Source organism: Oncorhynchus nerka, linkage group LG21, assembly GCF_034236695.1.
Source record: "Oncorhynchus nerka isolate Pitt River linkage group LG21, Oner_Uvic_2.0, whole genome shotgun sequence".
In the NCBI taxonomy this organism is placed as follows: domain Eukaryota; kingdom Metazoa; phylum Chordata; class Actinopteri; order Salmoniformes; family Salmonidae; genus Oncorhynchus; species Oncorhynchus nerka.
In genome coordinates this window covers 26,655,916-26,674,981 of record NC_088416.1, presented here as the reverse complement: position 1 = coordinate 26,674,981, position 19,066 = coordinate 26,655,916, and the positions used below count along the sequence as shown (strand labels likewise).

At 42.0% G+C, this 19,066-nt stretch overlaps 1 protein-coding gene across 1 annotated transcript in view; it reads right to left on the bottom strand.

The window, feature by feature from the left end:
- The window catches only part of LOC115104200 (myoferlin-like), a 51,309-nt gene that overhangs the window by 5,193 nt on the left and 27,050 nt on the right, over positions 1 to 19,066 (bottom strand). Inside the window, exons 28-48 of the mRNA XM_029625475.2 lie at positions 18,615 to 18,717; positions 18,174 to 18,313; positions 17,621 to 17,785; positions 16,320 to 16,407; positions 15,876 to 15,953; positions 15,373 to 15,554; positions 13,261 to 13,419; positions 11,782 to 11,883; positions 11,372 to 11,533; positions 9,899 to 10,061; positions 9,649 to 9,719; positions 9,395 to 9,409; positions 9,182 to 9,280; positions 7,539 to 7,667; positions 7,093 to 7,248; positions 6,748 to 6,839; positions 6,375 to 6,545; positions 5,148 to 5,296; positions 4,731 to 4,870; positions 4,152 to 4,240; positions 212 to 307 (exon numbers count right to left, since the gene is read on the bottom strand). Coding sequence (XP_029481335.2) covers positions 212 to 307; positions 4,152 to 4,240; positions 4,731 to 4,870; positions 5,148 to 5,296; positions 6,375 to 6,545; positions 6,748 to 6,839; positions 7,093 to 7,248; positions 7,539 to 7,667; positions 9,182 to 9,280; positions 9,395 to 9,409; positions 9,649 to 9,719; positions 9,899 to 10,061; positions 11,372 to 11,533; positions 11,782 to 11,883; positions 13,261 to 13,419; positions 15,373 to 15,554; positions 15,876 to 15,953; positions 16,320 to 16,407; positions 17,621 to 17,785; positions 18,174 to 18,313; positions 18,615 to 18,717 — 2,549 coding nt within the window. The remainder of the gene's footprint in view (positions 1 to 211; positions 308 to 4,151; positions 4,241 to 4,730; positions 4,871 to 5,147; positions 5,297 to 6,374; positions 6,546 to 6,747; positions 6,840 to 7,092; positions 7,249 to 7,538; positions 7,668 to 9,181; positions 9,281 to 9,394; positions 9,410 to 9,648; positions 9,720 to 9,898; positions 10,062 to 11,371; positions 11,534 to 11,781; positions 11,884 to 13,260; positions 13,420 to 15,372; positions 15,555 to 15,875; positions 15,954 to 16,319; positions 16,408 to 17,620; positions 17,786 to 18,173; positions 18,314 to 18,614; positions 18,718 to 19,066) is intronic.

Here is a 19,066-nt window from a genome sequence, read left to right as displayed (position 1 = left end):
ATTTGTTTTGGACACCTAGGTTTTCCTGCTAGAACCAGCACCTATATCTAAAGTAGATGGACAGCTGTTCACATGGTTTTCACTTCTTTTTTGCACACTTAAAATATAGGGTTTTTACAACCCTTGCTTGAACAGCAATACAGTATGATCCGTATGAGTAGTCAATCACTCAATACTGTACCATTGAGTAGCCAATCATGCTCTGCCGTACCCTTTGACGTAAATGTCACTCATATTCTCTCCGGTGATGCTGGTCTCATCTAGTATGACATCAGTGGTGTTCCAGACGATAGCCCGCATGAAGTACCTGTTGAAAAATATCATACACATAAAGGCTCAATCTGCCATTTCAATAAACAGCCTAACACTGCCACTTTGTTTGGTAAATGTAAAGGTGTGAGGTGGGGATGTAAATTCATGAGCAGAGCTGAGAATGGAAGAACTGACAGTCTATGAGATTGACACCATTCACGCACAGTCATCCTGATTCCCATTTAAAATAGCCTTATGAGTGACCAAGATATTTGTTCTCTCGTGTGGAACTATCAGTAATAGTGGAAAGACAGGCTGAGTGGGTGGAGAGCTAATAGCCGGAGTGGGAGGGAGCTCACCTTGACTGACAGTTCTTTGAAACACCTATGTCATGAAACTTGGACACAGTGAGCAGTGTTCCAGTGAGATCATCCAAGCAATTCAAACAGCATTTAAGTTGTATGCAACATCCCAATGTTGTCATACATCACATGATGGTTTCACAAATTATTTTTTTTCAACTGTTTGGTTATTGTAACAGCATAAATATATATACATAATGACGCCTGTATAATTGAGTTAGCTAGCCAAGATGGAATTGTCAGCACTGATTTATCAAGCTAGCTATCTAGTTCATATTTCATTTGAAACTGGACGGGGTGAGGTCTGGGTACACCTCATAGAATATATATATATATATATATATATGTTTTTGTTATGTTACAGCCTTGTTCTAAAATTGATAATACCTCCAATACCTCAATCATTTTTTTGTTGTTGTGGATGTTTTTGCTAATTTATTACAAATAAAAAACAGAAATATCACATTTACATAAGTATTCAGACGCTTTACTCAGTACTTTGTTGAAGCACCTTTGGCAGTGATTACAGCCTTGTGTCTTCTTGGGTATGAAGCTACAAGCTTGGTACACCTGTATTTGGGGAGTTTCTCACATTCTTCTCCGCAGATCCTCTCAAGCTCTGTCGGGTTGGATGGGGAGCGTTGGTGCACAGCTATTTTCAGGTCTCTCCAGATATGTTAGATCGGGTTCAACTCTGGGCTCTGGCTGGGCCCCTCAAAGACATTCAGAGACTTGTCCCGAAGCCAATACTGCATTATCTTGGCTGTGTGCTTGGGCTCGTGTTGGAAGGTGAACCGTCGCCCCAGTCTGAGGTCCTGAGCGCTCTGGAGCAGGTTTTCACCAAGGAACTCTCTGTACATTACTCTGTTCATCTTTGCCTCGATCCTGACTAGTCTCTCAGTCCCTGCCGCAGAAAAACATCCCCACAGCATGATGCTGCAACCACCATGCTTCACCGTAGGGATGGTGCCAGGTTTCCTCCAGACGTGATGCTTGGCATTCAGGCCAAAGAGTTCAAACTTGGTTTAATCAGAACAGAGAATGTTGTTTCTCATGGTCTGAGAGTCATGTGCCTTTTACTGAGGAGTGGCTTCTGTCTGGTCACTCTACCATAACAGCCTGATTGGTGGAGTGCTGCAGAGATGGTTGTCCTTCTGGAAGGTTCTCCAATCTCCACAGAGAAACTCTAGAGCTCTGTCAGAGTGACCACCTCCCTGACCGGGGACAGCTCTAGGAAGAGTCTTTGTGGTTCCAAACTTCTTTCATTTAAGAATGATGGAGACCACTGTGTTCTTAGGGACCTTCAATGTTGCAGAAAAGTTTTGACAGTCCTGTCTCAGAGCTCTATGGACAATTCCTTGGACATCATGGCTTGGTTTTTGCTCTGACATGCACTGTCAACTGTAGGACCTTAAATGTTAGACAGGTGTGTGCCTTTCCAAATCATGTCCAATCAATTGAATTTACCACAGGTGGACTCCAATCAAGTTGTAGAAACATCTCACGGATGATCAATGGAAACAGGATGTACCTGAGCTCAATATCAAGTCTCATAGCAAATGGTCAGAATACTTATGTAAATAAGGTTTTTAATTTTTTAAATTTTTAATACATTTGCCCAAAAATGTTATACCTGTTTTCGCTCTGTCATTATGGGGTATTGTGTGTAGATTGCTAATGAAATTGTTTTATTAAATCAATTTTAGAACAAGGCTGTAACGTAACAAAATGTGGAAAATGTAAAGGGGTCTGAATACTTTCCGAAGGCACCTTGACTTCTAGACCATGTTCATAAACCATGACTATCAATTATTATCTCCCAGAGGTGTGGACTCGAGTTACATGACTTGGACTCGAGTCAGACTCGAGTCACAAATATGATGACTTGCAACTCGACTTTGACTTTAACACCAATGACTCGTGACTTAACTTGGACTTGAGCCTTTTGACTCAAACTTACTTGATGATACCTTCCCCAAGCCCAAATATAAAAAAATATGCATAAAATAAAATGTGTGCAGCGCATCAACTCTTCATTTAACGGATTACAGTTTGAATCGGACAGCAGCCAATCAAATTGTGCCAGCTGAGAAAAAGTTTTGCATGGCAGTGCAGAGGAACGTCGGTGGGTAAATTCAGATGAAGCCCTTGGAAAGATGATACCCAAAATGATTATTTTCAGATATAAAGACGACGCTTTATCAACAAAAAACGGATTGCAACTTCCAAAACATGCGGGAATTAAATTGCAGACGGAGGCGCAACAACTTACAACTTTGTTCGACATTTGAAGCTGCACAAAGAACGGTAAAGCGTGGCTAATATAGCCAACAGCTATACAATTTATAACTTTGCTAGTGTAGCATGTAGGCTAACGTAACGTTAAATCAATGAGCCTCCACACAGTCACTCAGTGCGGGAACGGGATCATTGCAAGATTGAGCTACAACTGGCTAGGCAGTTGGTAGTCTAAATCCTGCCTGATGTAACTGCTGTTCCTAAAACCATTGACATATGTAAGTCTACTGTAACTATACACAGAGAGGGTGTGTGTGTATGTGTTAAGGTTGGGCGATTGTGTACAAGCCTATATTGCCCGATTGCGCCCCATAGCGATCCTCAATAGTCGATCGCCATGGAAATATAAAGTTCATTTGGAAAGCAATAAAATGTATATATTTTTTAAAAGCATTCATGATTTGCGTAAATGTAATATACTAACTATTACTGTTGTTAAAAATATGAAATGGTATTACATTTGGTGAAGAGCACATTATGACTTGGACTCGAAACTCAAAGTTTAGGACTTGAGACTTTTCGGTCTTGACTTGAGACTTGACTCAGACTTGCCCGTCTTGACTTGAGTGCTAAGACTTGAGACTTACTTGTGACTTGTAACACAATGACTTGGTCCTGTTGGTCCTATCTCCTATTTGGCATGCCTCTTCTATTGCAGTTCGCAGCAGCACTGACAGATGTGTTGACATGCCAACTGCGTAGGAGTTTTGAACGACCCTTTCCCCCTTTTTTCCCATGCTGGCTGATGACCTAGCTAGCCATTAACTAGCTAACACCAGACACAAATGAAAGAGGAAACCTATAAATAACTTTGCTATAGATGAATAGGGGAAAACAGTAATTATATTTGCTGACACCCTGCAGTCAAATTTTGGCACCAATAGACTAGCTAGCTAGCTATGTAAACTGCTCCCCTCCGCGATGATGGTTGCAAGGTGGTACTTATTTAAATTAGGTAAGAGAATAAGACGTTACCATTGGTGTGTTTAAAAGGAGGTGAATAAAAATGTATGTGATGTCACATAAAGCCTCAATTAACCCTGCCTCCTGAGTTCAAGTTTTTAACACGGAGGAGGAAGCCAGTAAGTGTATGATCAAACGTAATCAATGTACCAGCACCAGTCATTTCTCATACTTTGGTCATCCTACTTTGATCTGGTTTCATCCAAATATGATGATAAATATGATTTTAACTGTGCAGGGTCTTTATTTTTTAATGAATGTAATAAAGGCCCTCACTTCTTGGCTTGGCGTGGAGTAATGTGGCAGGGAGGTCCCAGTAAACCCAGGCTCTTGGGGAAGATGTCCACCCACATCTGAATCTTTCCCTAACGATGGGGAGAGTGAGAGACAATACAATTGGTAAGTATTCTCTAGACCAGCCTTTCTCAAATCTCTCCTTGGGGACCCCCCAGAGCTAGCAAAGCTGATTCAACTTGTCAACTCAACATCAAGCCCTTACTACTTGAATCAGATGTGCTCGTTCAGAGCTACAACAAAATGGTGAAACGTCTGGGGGTCCCCGAGGAGAGGTTTGAGAAGCACTGCTCTAGACAATGTCATGCTGTCACACAACAAACACCTCAAGTAGACATCTTTTTTTCTTGGATAACGTGGCCTGATTATGCAGTACAATGTTTGGACGTTTCATGAGGCCAATAAGGAAACACTTTATAATAACTATAATAAACTATAAGCATTTCATTACTTCTAAATGCATTTTTTGTACATGCTCATAAGCTTTATGAAGCACTTATAAACATTTACAATGGCGGCTATTAGAAAGTGTCATCGGGAAAAAGGAAATAAGGTACTAACCTGGGACAGTGTAGGTTGGTAAGTACTGTAGAGAGTCCTGGTTTCCACATGCTCTGGCACCAGACCCTGTTTACTGAGGACATGCAGGGCCATCCTCTCCCTGGCTGGACCCAGGTGCTGGTGGATGACTCTGTTGGCCTCTAGCGACAGGACACACAACTCAGTCAGGAGACAGAAGTTTGGGTTGACGTTCAGATGACTAACACATTCACTATGTTGTGGTTGAAGTAAAATGCCAAATGCCACATGTATTAAATGTATTTATCTGTGGAACTCCTCTAATAGAACTGCATGTAACTCAGATGGTTGAATACTAATTTATTGGGCAAATCTCACATTGAAATGGATGGTTTACATGGAGGTCTAGAGTGATCCCTCAAGTTAACGTGTGATTTGCTACTTAGGGGTTTTCTGTACCAAAGTCCAGCAGGCTGTAGTCTCTCCCCCCGAAGGAGAGCGTGCTGCCGTCAGCAGAGGTGCGGGGTGAAGGGATCCCTCTCAGTCTGGCCAGGTTCTCCAGGATCTGGGAAGGCTTCAGCTGATCCCTCCACTGGTTGGTCCCTGAGCTGTTTTGTAATGTTATATTTGGGGTCACTTAGAAATGTCCTTGTTTTTCAAAGAAAACACATTTTCTGTCCATTAAAATAACATAAAATTGATCAGAAATACAGTGTAGACATTGTTCATTTTGTAAATGACTATTGTAGCTGGAAATGGCTGATTTTTTATGGAATATCTACATAGGTGTACAGGGGCTCATAATCAGCAACCATCACTCGTGTGTTCTGATGGCACATTGTGTTTGCTAATCCAAGTTTATCATTTTAAAAGGTTCATTGATCATTAGAAAACCCTTTTGAAATTATGTTAGCACAGCTGAAATCTGTTGTTTTGATTAAAGAAGCAATAAAACTGGTCTTCTTTAGACTAGTTGAGTATCTGTAGCATCAGCATTTGTGGGTTCGATTACAGGCTCAAAATGGCCAGAAACAAAGAACTTTCTATTGAAACTCGTCAGTCTGTTCTTGTTCTGAGAAATGAAGGCTATTCCATGCGAGAAATGGCCAAGTAACTGAAGATCTCATACAACGCTGTGTACTACTCCCTTCACAGAACAGCGCAAACTGGCCCTAACCAGAATAGAAAGAGGAGTGGGAGGCCCCAGTGCACAACTGAGCAAGAGGACAAGTACATTAAAACTACAGTTTTCAGCTGTGCTAGCATAATTGCAAAAGGGTTTTCTAATGATCAATTAGCCTTTTAAAATGTGTCATTGGAACAGAGGAGTGATGGTTGCTGATAATGGGCCTCTGTATGCCTATGTTTTTTATTCCATAAAAAAATCTGCCGTTTCCAGCTACAATAGTCATTTACAACATTAACAATGTCTACACTGTATTTCTGATCAATTTGATGTTATTTTAATGGACAAAAAAATTTGCTTTTCTTTCAGAAACGAGGACATTTCGAAGTGACGCCAAACTTTTGAACGCTAGTGTAATACAATAGCATTCTCTAGTGGGGGCTGGATTAGGCCAGAGTAAAAGTTAGGAAACTACATGCGGGAAGAGTGGGAAAGTTGGAATGAGAGACCTTTAGAACTGGCAGTCGTACAGACGGACAGACATGCACATACACACTCACATGCAGTAGGACTGCGGCAGGCCGCAGTAGGCGCCGAAGCGGGAGAGGAGTCTGTTCTCCAGGTCAATGACCGTCTCTCCCACTTTCTCATCTCGGCTGAGCAAGTCATAGTCGTACACAGCTATCTTCAGGTCTTTGTCTTGAGGGAGGAAACAGGACAGCTCAAACATCCTGACACAAGAGGAAGAGAAGAGGTTAACTTGGTCAGGGACACTTCTGTGTGCATTATTGATTTCACTTGGCTGAAATAACTTTATACATTTCAAAATAACTCATTCATCCATCCAACTACTACTGTAGGCCATCATTGTAAAATAAGAATTTGTTCTTAACTGACTTGCCTACTTAAATAAGGTTAAATAAAAATGTTTACCTGCCAAACTCTGGATTGAGGGTGTTTGGTGTGTAGTCATCCCTGTCATCTTTTGTTTTCTTCCCCAAAGAGATCTTGATGTAAGGGTCACACTAAAAACCAAAAACAAACACACATTTTGAAATATGGTATGGTGTTTGTGTGGGAAAAGGCTATACAAGTCATCTATTTTAATGAGAACTGTTGGTTGGTGAGGGGGAGGGGCAAACGTATGTATATGCGCTGCAAAAACGCTCAGCTGAAAATTGAAATTAATCCAGCGTTTGACATACGCCTGATCCAGGATCGCCTTGGAAGTGTTCTCAGTGTGTAGAGTCTCTAAGACTGTGTTTGGCGTCCACTCACCATGCCGTTGTTGTCTTTAGGCTGCAGGTCCATGCATCGCACCACGTAGATCCTGACCAGGCACTCCTGCAACCCGCTCTCAGGCAACTCTCTGAACTGGCGTGGTGGGGCTGGCACCCCTGGGTCATCAGATAGGGGGTACACCCGGAACGAGCCCTACAGCACAGGAGACACCAGCAGGGTCAGGGGTCAAAAGTCAGGCTAGGTGTCAATACTTAGGCTGGGTTCACATATAAAGTGGAGAAAATAAGTACGTTTTATCATTGGTTCTATGTAATGTTGTTTCCCCCCCACCAGCTGTATGTGCAGGGCTTTAAAAGGCCCCCAGTCCATGTCTCCTTGTTATTGAAAACAGGCTCTGGACAGAACCCTTGAAAATATATCTTAACAGGATGACGTGTATGCATGAAGGATCATACATTCCTAAAAGAAAAAGAGGTGATCACCTTGAACTCTCCGACCACTGAGGGGTCGTCGTCCTCATCCTCAGTCTTCCCCCGCTGCAGTCGGAACGTTTTACAGAAATCTGTCAGCCCTCGGAAATCTGGGACCTCCTCCAGCTCCCCTTCATACACCTGGCAAAACACACACATCACACTGTTATGCACATGAGGACACATATCTTAATATGTTGAGGACAAACACACATCACACAACCTGAAACACCTTAAGACACACACACAGATACACAGACAGACACAGACCCACACAAATCAAAATGATTGGCTCCCTCGATAAAGATAACAAAAAAAGACAGTATAAAATAAATGATACAAACACTGAGCTATATTTTTATTTATTCTAATACAATTTCTCAGTGAAAGAGACTTTGTTAAACAAGTAATAACAAAAAATCTAAAAAAAGATGTGTCAAAATTATTGGCACCCGTTTTCAATACTCCAGCATCCTCCCCTTACTATGATAAGGACCCTAAGCCTTTTCCAAAAATGTTTTATAACATTGGAGAACACATTGGGAGGGATCTTAGACTATTACTCCATACAGAATCTTTCCAGATCCTTGATATCCTTCTCTTATGGACGGCCCTCTTCAAGTCAAACCACAGGTTTTCAATGGGGTTCAAGACCGGAGACTGAGATGGCCATAGCAAAATGATGATTTTGTGGCCAAAGAGCTCTATTTTCATGTCATCTGACCATAGCACTGGTTCCAATCCAAGTGCCAATACCATTTAGCAAACTCCAGGCGGTGCTATGGTCAGATGACATGAAAATAAAGCTCTTTGGCCATGTACACCAGTGGTGGATTTGGAATCGAAAGAAGGATGCGTATGCAGAAAATAACCTTATAGCTACCGTAAAATATGGTGGTGGATCTTTGATGTTTTGTGGCTATTTTGTTTCCACTGGTCTTGGGGCCCTTGTTAAGGTCAACGGCATCATGAACTTTACCAAGTACCAGGACATTTTTAGCCAAAAACCTGGTTTCCTCTGCCAGGAGGCTGAAATTTGGCTGCAAGTAAATCTTCTAGCGAGACAATAGCCCAAGCACACATCAACATCCACGAAGAAATGTTTAATTGACCACAAAATCAACATTTTACAATGACCATTTCAGTCTCCAGCCTTGAACCCCATTGAAAACCGGTGGTTTGAATTGAAGAGGGCCATCCATAAGAGAAGGATATCAAGGATCTGGAAATATTGTTAACAAAATCTCTTTCTCTGATCAATTGTATGAGTATAAAATAATATCATTGACCAATGTCTTTAAACATACAATACAGCTCAGTATTTTGTATTATGAATTGTATACAGTCTTTACAGCTAATCAAGGGTGTCAATCATTTGGGACCTGGCTGTATTGTACTACCCTGATACACCTGAGACGATACACACAATTCACACCATCAATCATGTAAGAAAACACACATTTCTCACAGCATCATCATTGTACAGGTTGTCGTGTAAAACCCAGGTGGGTGTTAAATATTGATGGGAAAAGTCCTATGGACAATCCTTGTGACCATTGTTAGACAAAAGAGACTTCCAAAAAATAAAAATAAAACAGGTCAACTCAAAACCTTTCAGTCTCGGAGACAGAAGTGGTAGATCGTTCTCACTGTACCTTTAGGGTGTCGTATCCTTTTTTGAGGTACGGCCCACACTTCTCGTGCTCTCCCACAGAGGCATAGAACTTACTCCACCAGTCAACTGCCTCCTCCTCCTGCAAAACAGGCAGACTCCAATAAGCCTCAATAACAGCACGTTTTGACTCGGTCAAATCCTCGATTCTTTCCGTCCTTGATCATATGTATTCATAAAAAAGGAAAAATCTCACCTTCTCTTTGTGGAGCTAAGAAGAAAAACAGAATAAAAAAACATCAGAATGTGTAACCACACAACACGTTAGCCTGATCCCAGATCTGTTTGTACCATCTTGTCAACTCTTTGTCACTCCTCGTCATGCCAAGCTATTTTTACAAGACAGCAGAAACAGCATGGCACCCAGGCTACAGTGCTGGTACATTTCTGATAAAACAACACAACACAAGCTAATACTGTAAAGTCCTTTTTGAGTTTTACAGTAGCTACCTCAGTATTAAGGATGGGCCTATCCTCCATGTTAATGATGATGTCTCCTTGAGTTGCTGCCATCATGGCCACTATTACAATAATACACAACAGAAAAGAAAGGGGGTAGTAAATAGATGTGACACATACAGTACAGTACTTTAGCAATGTTGTGTGTGGATGTGTGTGTGTGTATCTGTGTGCACATTCGTGGATACGTTCATGCGTATTTGTGTTGCGTGCATACGTGGTTCTGTTTGTATGTGTGTACCTTTGGAAGACATGGCCACCTCAGCATTGGTGACGTAAGGGTCACAGCGGAACTCCTCCAGGGAGAGGGTACACTGGCCCACAATGGGCTTCCTACCGAAGGGCCGGTGGTCGATCACCTTCAGAACGATGGGAGGGGTGTATATCTCCTCTTTGGGTAGGAGCTGGGGGTAGGGGGAGGTTAGGGTTAACCTGGCTCAGACAACTCAGTGTTACCAGTGATACAGAAACTACATTTTACATATCCATATTAGACATTGAGCAGACGGTCTTAGCGACTTACAGTTAGTGCATGAACGATAGGATCGAATCGAAGACAATCAATCAATTCAACAGAACGCATAATATCAATCAGCTTAACTGCAGAGACATTTCAACTGCTTTATCTTAATGGTTGTCAAACATTTCAACCGAAGTAATTTTTCATTGGGATGGAAAATGCATCAATAATCGGGGTCCTTAAAGCTGGAATCTGTAGTGGTGATAATTCCACGTCCGTTTGAGATATTACAACAACAAAGACATTATTTCAAGCAACGAATGCTGTTTACTTGGTTCTGACATCATTGCAGGAATGATAGAACATCAGAGTACGCACTAGGATTTTTTTTTTTTAACATGATGATGGATGCTCATCTCTGTTACAAAAACATTAACAAATGTGCCTGGGGCGAACGCAGGTTAGCATTTTTTGTCATGAATCATTTTCTGGAGGCAGCTCTTGCAGCGTGGTCACTAGCTGGCACAGTCACAAAGTCATAAAATCTCATTTTAAACCTAAGCTTAACATTAACCACACTGCTAACCCTAATGCCTAACCCTAACCTTAAATTAAGACCAAAAAGGTCATTTTAGTTTTCATGAATTTTTACAATAGAGCCAATTTTGACTTTGCAGCTTGCCGAAAGGATGCTGGATCGAATCCCCGAGCTGACAAGGTAAAAATCTGTCGTTCTGCCCCTGAGCAAGGCAGTTAATCCACTGTTCCCCAGGCGCCGAAGACGTGGATGTCAATTAAGGCAGCCCTATGCACCTCTCTGATTCAGAGGGGTTGGAATAAATGCGGAAGACACATTTCAGTTGAATTCCCTTTCCTATCCAAGGGGAAATTGAACAGTTCTGCCTCCAGGACAATAAACGTCAACCTGCGAGGCGACCAGTGACGCCTTTCGTGGATTTCAGCTTTAAAGATTAGCCTAGATCTGTTTGTGTTGTCTTGCTAGCTCCTATGGTCATTGTCAATGTCAAACACAAACATATCTGAGACCAAACTAGTTAAGTATCACCGTGGATACAAATCTATAGTACGTATGGTGTACAGTTAAAATACCAGTAAATACCACTAAAATATAGTACATTCATGTCACGTTCATTCAGAGCATTTGTCTTTTCCTTCCAGTCCCTGATATTAATAGTATATCTCATGGAGAGAACTGTTATACAGTACACTGAGTTTGAAGGGAAGTTGCAGTACCACTTTAAAGAAGAGGACAGATCCGGGGAAGTTGGGGTTCTTCTTGATGTTCTTGATGACGGCCGTCTGGACGACCTCCCCCCCACACTCCACCATGAGACTGGGAGAGGTGACTGTGGCCAACTGGTAGGTCTTCATGTTCCTCAGACCCCAGGCTAAGATCTAGGACACAACACACACACACCGCACACACATGAGCAAGAATGTGCATGTACACACACACACACACACACACACACACACACACACACACACACAGGAGAATATGTGTGTGCCTTTATGTGTGTGAATGTGTACTTGTGTGTGTGTGTTCATGTCTGTGTTGTGTGTGTATGAGTTCATGCATGCGCAAGCGTGCATGTGAGTGTGTGTGTGTGTGTGATGGCGTTACGGGCTGCCTGAGTCCTCACCTCGATGGCGGTAAGCTGTACGACAGGCCTGATTCCCTGGGGAACCATGTAGAGTGTTGCTCCTCGTCTGGGGGGCACCAGGGGTAAGTCACTCTCATTGGCCTAAAAGTAATACACATCAATCAATCAATTAAATGTATTTTAAATCATGATTTTCACACAAAAAAAGTGCTCTACAGTAACTAGACCTGGACTGGAGTTGGTGGAAGTTGCATCAACCACTGACAGACAGTCAGATATTTTCCACCCACCTGGCGCGTGAGGTTAGGAGTCGAGAAACCTGATCCTAGATCTGTGGTGAGGCGCAACTTTCAGCTTAACAACAAAGCAACACTGGGCACTACCCAGCTAGCATATTTGCTTCATTGGAAGTTCTGGGAACGTACTGTTTTGGCTTCACATTTGTTCTGGTAGAGAAGCCATAAGAGAAGCCACGTTCTTAGAACATAAGTGAACATTTCACCTGTTCTATGAACGCACATTTTTAAGTTGCAGGGAGGTTCTGAGAACGTTTTATTATGGTTCTCTGAAAGTTTCCCTGGCAGTTTTCAAAACTTTCAGAGAATGGAAATTCTAGGTTATTTGAAGACAATTAAAAAACCTTCTGAGACTTTTAATAAAACTGCTAGCTTAGTTTGGGTTAAATGTTTTGAACTCCAAGCACAGATAGGACACATGAAAATGAATTTGCTTAGGCATTAATCATGCATTTATTGTGGCACAGCATCAGTGAGATGCAAACCTATGAGCTTCTGTTGTCTATCCATGGAATTAGCCCACTGTACCACCAGGTTGGAGCTAGCATGCCATATTTTTTAAAACTCATACAAAGGTGTTAATTTTAATCTACAAACAGACCCCATTTCAAAGGAAACAAGTACACATTAAGATCAGGTGTGGCCAATTAGTGGGCACGGCCAACACACCTGAACACACTTAACAAGACAGAGGATAGAGAGAGTTTTGTTGATGCTGAGAAGAACGGAATGTATATGTTTTTAACATACATTCTAAAAACTTTCTCTGAGCGTTACAAACAAACGTTTTTCTTAATGTTTTCCGAACAATTTGACAGCATGACTTTAAATGGAACCATGAGGAAACCTGTAAGAAAAGTTATTCTGAAGTACTGAAATTCCCACAGAAGAATTGTTGATTCTAAACGTTCTCAGAAATATTGCAGAACATTCCAATGTCAAACAAATTGGAGAACGTTCCTAGAACATTACCAGCATTTTAATTGAATGTAACCGTCTTTGAACTTTTGGAAACATTCTGTTAAAGTAATGAAATTCCAAGAAAATAAAGTGTTTTGTCAAGTTCCTTAAATGTGCTGAGAATGTTCCAAGGCCAAGCAACTATCCAGCACCATTCCCAGAAAGTTGGGGGAAGGTCGTATGCAAAATAAACATAGGACCACGAAGCTCTAAGAAACATACAGTTCTCAGAACATTATGTGCTAGCTGGGTAGTACTTTACCTTGTCTTTCAGCAAAAGCTCGGCAGCCACCAGCATTTCTCCTGCGCTGCGGCCTTTCTTGGTGATGGGGAACCACAGCAGTTTGGGGGAGACCACTGTGCCGAGGTTCAGCTTCACCACAGGGGGGCACGTACAGCGACCCATGGCCTCGTCTTTACCCTGAGAGTCGGACACAGCACAGGGATATGTAGCATCTACATTTACATTTTAGTACATTTAGCAGACACTCTTTTTCAGAGCAACTTGCAATCAGTGCATTCAACTAAAGTAGGCAAAACATCTACATATCCAGATAATTTCAAGTAAAACCTTACAAAATAACTAGCTAATAGTACAAGAGTAACAGTAAAGAAAAACACAAGCACAACATTATTTTTTTTATTTTTTGCCTACAAGGACAGATGCTTCCAACATACATGCCTAAAAGAAAAATAATAACAGATAACTAGATAAGTATCAACTGCTTGCACTAGTCAAAAACAATAGTATCAAAATATTCTTGAACTTACAATATGACACTGTTGGAATAGACAGGGCTGGAGAGGGATAGCCCCCTTTTAAAAAATTTCGCCTAAATGACATACCCAAATCTAACTGCCTGAAGCTCAGACCCTGAAGGATATGCATTTTCTTGGTACCATTTGAAAGAAAACACTGACATTTGAGGAAATGTGAATTGAATGTAGGAGAATTTAACACACTAGTTTTGGTAGAAGAAAATACAAAGAAAAAAACAACAGTTTTTTTTTCTACCACCATCTTTGAAATGCAAGAGAAAGGTCACAGCTCTAGCCATCACTCTGGTTGTAATTCCTGATAGTGTCCACAGGATGGCAGCGGTGTATGTGCAAAGTTTCAGATGGAAAACTTGAAGTATCAAAAACTTGAACTACAATACTTTTAGTGTGAAGTCCCCAGGTACATTTGGGCAAATCGTGAAGGAAACATTCGCATTCATATTAAATTTTTCTGCAAGAATATCATCAAATCTGTATACTTGGACTTTGATTTAGCTTTCTAAGTATTAGTAGCCATATTATAAGTTCAACATTTGCAAAACAACAAAATAATATCCGTATCATTTTTTCTAAAATGAAAAGGCATGCTGTCGTACAAGGTTAGTAGATACATTTTACAACACATACATGGTTTCCAGATATTCCCGTAAATCCCAGCTCATTGGCTATCTAGCTAGCTTTGTTTGACCCCGATTGGTGCTTATTTGACAAAGATACAGTCGTTCAAGTGATGACCGCCTGCATCATCGGCGTGCCATGAAGGCTTCGCTCTCTGACCAAATATGGTGTCCTATAGGATACACTACACCCCTAATGATATAGTGAAGTCTTGTTACCTTCTAGGATCTCTGAGGAATACATACAAACGTGATTTGGCTGGTTGAAACAACATTTAGGATGAGATATTCACAGATTCCTTTCTTTGCAAATTGAACGAGTGGAAATACAAAATCGATCGTGCATGCTATTTGGACCTTTTTAGGATATGAAAAATGATTTTATCTAACAAAACGACACTTCATGTTATCTCTGGGACCCTTTGGATGATACATTCTGAAATCTTGCTCTGATTTAAGTACACGTCACCTTCAGAGGTGAATTTATCAAACCTATCGCGGTGAAAAAAGTGTTTTGCTGTTAGGAGCTCTCCTCAAACAATAGCATGGCATTTTGTCACAGTAATAGCTACCGTAAATTGGACAGTGCAGTTACATGAACAATAATTGAAGCTTTCAGACGATATAAGACACTTTTATGTACCGACATTTGTTGTTTCTCCAAAATCTGCGATCTTGACATAACGTGCTGCATGATTTACAACTGTCCTGTTGACTGAATGCCGATCCTTAAGAAGTTTTAACAGGGCACAGGTGAATAAGTCCAGGTGAACAGGCAGTGGATGGAAATTGACGGCCGTAATGTATTGACTTGACTCGGACTCACAGGATTCATTGAAATGTACTTAGTGGTGGTCGCACACATTGACCACATACATGTACATAAGTGTATCACATGTATGTACAGTGCTCGGTTGGTAAGTGTCGCTAACACACTACAACTGGTAGGGTATGTGAGGGTAGGTTAGGGTACATACCACCTGGTCACTGTCGTAGAGCTCCAGCACCACGTTGGGGGGGTTGAGTGCAATGGTCTGGGGGTCTCCATAGATCTCGATGTCATTAAAGATGAGGGTCTGGTCCCAAGTGGGGTTCAGAGTGGCCCTGATGACCTCCGTGGTCTTACTCACATGGAGGAAGGACACATGGGCATAGGGATCTGAAGCAGAAGACCAGAGCACACTCATTGTATTGATACAACGAGTTTAATCAGCTAGTGGTTCAATTACAACTGCTGTGAGGATCGGGTTACACTTCCACCTCCACCTCTCTCTTTCCCCATGCAACGTTAGTGGAAACAACCCAGTTTGTTCCCACTAGCATTGCTTAGATGTTTCAAAAGTACTAGCCAGGAGAATGTGGACGGTGCTCAAGAACTAGCTAACAAACAAATGGTATGGATGTAACAACCCGCTTGGTAAGTAAAAAAAAAGAAAGAAAGTGAGCTCTCCATTTATCTACATTTTATGATGTTCCTCACCTGAGAAGCTGTCCCTGTCCATGGCGATGAGATTCCTGGCCTGATAGACATACACCCTCAGATGGTACATATACGACCCTGACGAGAGAGTGATAGTGATTTAATGTAATCTGAAAAGTGTGGGCCCAGACTTCCTGAGAGGAAGGGCAGTGGAGTGGAGGAATCTGAGGAGAAATCAACATTTAGGCCGCGGCCAGACAGAGATTGTCCGTAAAAAACAACAACATTTGGCCCAGTGTTTTTTCTAGTGGAGTCATACCTTCACGAACAAAGGAGATGATGAATGTCTATCTGTCAACAACAAAATGCTGATGTTGATGGACAAACAGGACTGTGACCAATGCATATGTGTTGTTCATACTCTTTCATCTATCTCTGTGTGGCCACAGCCTTAATCCCTTAATCAGTGTCTGCAATCAGCTGGCATAGGTCAATGTTACTCACGGTCAAAGTTACAGGAAACGGTGGGTGTGTTGGCACCAAACAGTCTGGCTGCGTCCTTCTTACTGGCCTTCTCATCAACATCTACCCCCTGTAGACAAAACACAGAGGCTGAGTTTACAAAGACACCCCCAGTCTGTTCTCTTCCCACTAATTGGTCTTTTGACCAATCAGATCAGCTCTTTTGCCAATAAGTGGGAAAGCGATCAGAATTGGGCTCCCTGTGTAAACACAGCCAGAGAGACCAGTTCAGAACAGGACTAGCAATGTCTTCATTAGAGACTGTTGGAGCCTGCTGGAGCTATAACGATATTGCTTAAATCTATTCAATCCTCTTGAATCTCCATAAGTGTCCAGGGACTAGGAGTTTGGGTTTGTTTCTGGATGGTATGGCAGCACAAATAGCACAACACTGTGAATAAAATTTGATTTGATTTGAAATAAATAGGGCATGAGTCAACGCTGGTCTAATCCGTGCCTTTTGAGTGCTTTGCCAACCAGGATCACTGGGCAGGAAGGGGCAGATGGAGGAGAATAATGAGAGGATATTATAATCAAGATAACACACTGAAAGGCACTCTGCCAAATTCCATTGTATTTTCATGGACTGGGTTTCCCAAAGCCTTTTGATGGGTTCTGACTTTTAGATATTAAATACACGTATTCATGTCACTGAGGGAGAGGGGGGAATGTATAACGTTTACATTCTGTCAGGATATGTTATCGTTAACCATCAGGGATCCTATGGGAGAAGAGACATAGTCTGGTTACAAGTCAACATGACAGCCGTGAGTTGGGGAGGAGTGAGTCCTTTGGGACAGAGGTCAAGTTAGATGAAGTGAGGAAGAACATATATCACTAATCATCTTGATAGCAACATAGGTGTATTGGCTGTTCGGATGTGTAACTAGGGACTCAGCATAGGAGAAATGGTTAAATACCCGTGCTTGTGTGAATATGTTCCTTGTCTTATGCAGCTGTATGACCCAGTGGGTGAATAAACTCGGTTTGAACTTTAATAAGCGTGCATGAGTTTTTTACTCTGTTTAACTAGAACCTAACACTTTGTAGCTAAAGTAGTATTTTATTTATTTCCACAACCCATTTCCACAACCCAGTCACACAGCTGGGATAGCGACAAAATTGATGATTGATCGTCAATCTTCTGCGGGTGAAAAAAACAACATTTGTCAAATGAAGCACTTTTGATGTACTTTGATGTGTGGTATGAATCTAGTTTAAGTCTAGCCTTCCTGTGTAGCCTTCCTGTGTAATTGTTTTTGAACTCAGAAGAAGTTACTAACCAACGCCCCCTCCAGCCTGAAGATGGCTGAAGCTCCTATCCCATCTGACGGAGCCATCTTGCGTCTCCAGCGGCGACGGCGGAATGTGTCAGACGAACGCTCCTTCCTGTGGAACTTCCAGCCAATCAAGGACGAGTATTCCCAGCCTTCGCCGGGATCCCGCCTCTGTAGAGTCAACGGAGAGGCAGTGGACAGTGTGTAAGAACTAGAACTTTAGCCCTCGAAATTGACATACAGACACACACATGCTTCCACTCTACCATGCACACTAAACATTTTCCTCCTCTCTTCTTCTATAACCGCTTCCTTCTCCTCCATCCTCCTTTCCCTTCTTCTCCTCCTCCCTTCCCCTTCCTCTTCCTTCTCTTCCTCCTTCCCCTTCTACTCCTCTTCCTCCTACCCTCCTCCTTTCCTGCTCTTCCTCCCTTACCTCCTCATCTTCCTTCTCCTCCTTCCCCTCCTCCTCTTCCTTCTCCTCCTTCACTTCCTCCTCCTCTTCCTTCTCCCTCCCTCCCCCTCCTCCCTCCACTTCTCTTCTTCCTCCTCCGCTCACCTCAGGTGCTGCTTTAGTGTCTGCTATTTTCCTGCGTGGTCGTAAGAGTCTCTTCCTGCGGTGGATGTGGTACATCTTCTCTGCTGCTCCCCAGGACTTGGGCTTGTCATCGGGGGGAATGGTGACGCCATACTCCCAACCTGGTACGCAACACACACACAGTGACAAACTGTATATACAGAGTCAGAGGACATTCAGCTTTATACTGTAGTATCATATTGGTTATAATAGGTAAATTCAAAATACAGCACAGAAGAGGTTTATCAATTAAATTGTATACTATACAGTGCCATATTGTTCCACATATGATAATGGAATCCTTAAACAATATTGATTATTTGATTGATTGAAACAAGTATACACCAGTACACCATACAATCAATCCCAGTGTTATCATCTGGGTTATGGATATGAAGGAGAATAATTCCAGTGCTTCTTTACCTTTCTCATCCACAGCCCTGTTGCTGTCGAAGCTCCAGTCATCCTCCCACTTCCAGCCAGCAGGACACTCTATCTCCCCTGGACTCTGGCTCTTCTGCCCATTCTACACAGAACAGTCACAGTCAGTCACTTCCGACATTACACAGTGGCTGTATATCAACGTGTGACAATGACATCACATTACAACATCAAAACAATACAGAGACACACTGTTTATAAAAGTAGGGACGTAAGCACTCTATTTTCCCCTCTGGGTATTCTGTGTGAGGAGGGATTGATTCACGTTGGTTTCCAGTCTCCTATCAAGTATTTAACTAAGCCTCTATATTTATGGGATTCACTGAAACAAGCACCATCGTGGAAAAAGGTAGCTGTCTGTGTAAACTCCCCGATCTCGAAACAATAGGCGTCACAGTTTGAAAACATCAAGGCTACGCAGCTTAGCCTGAAAT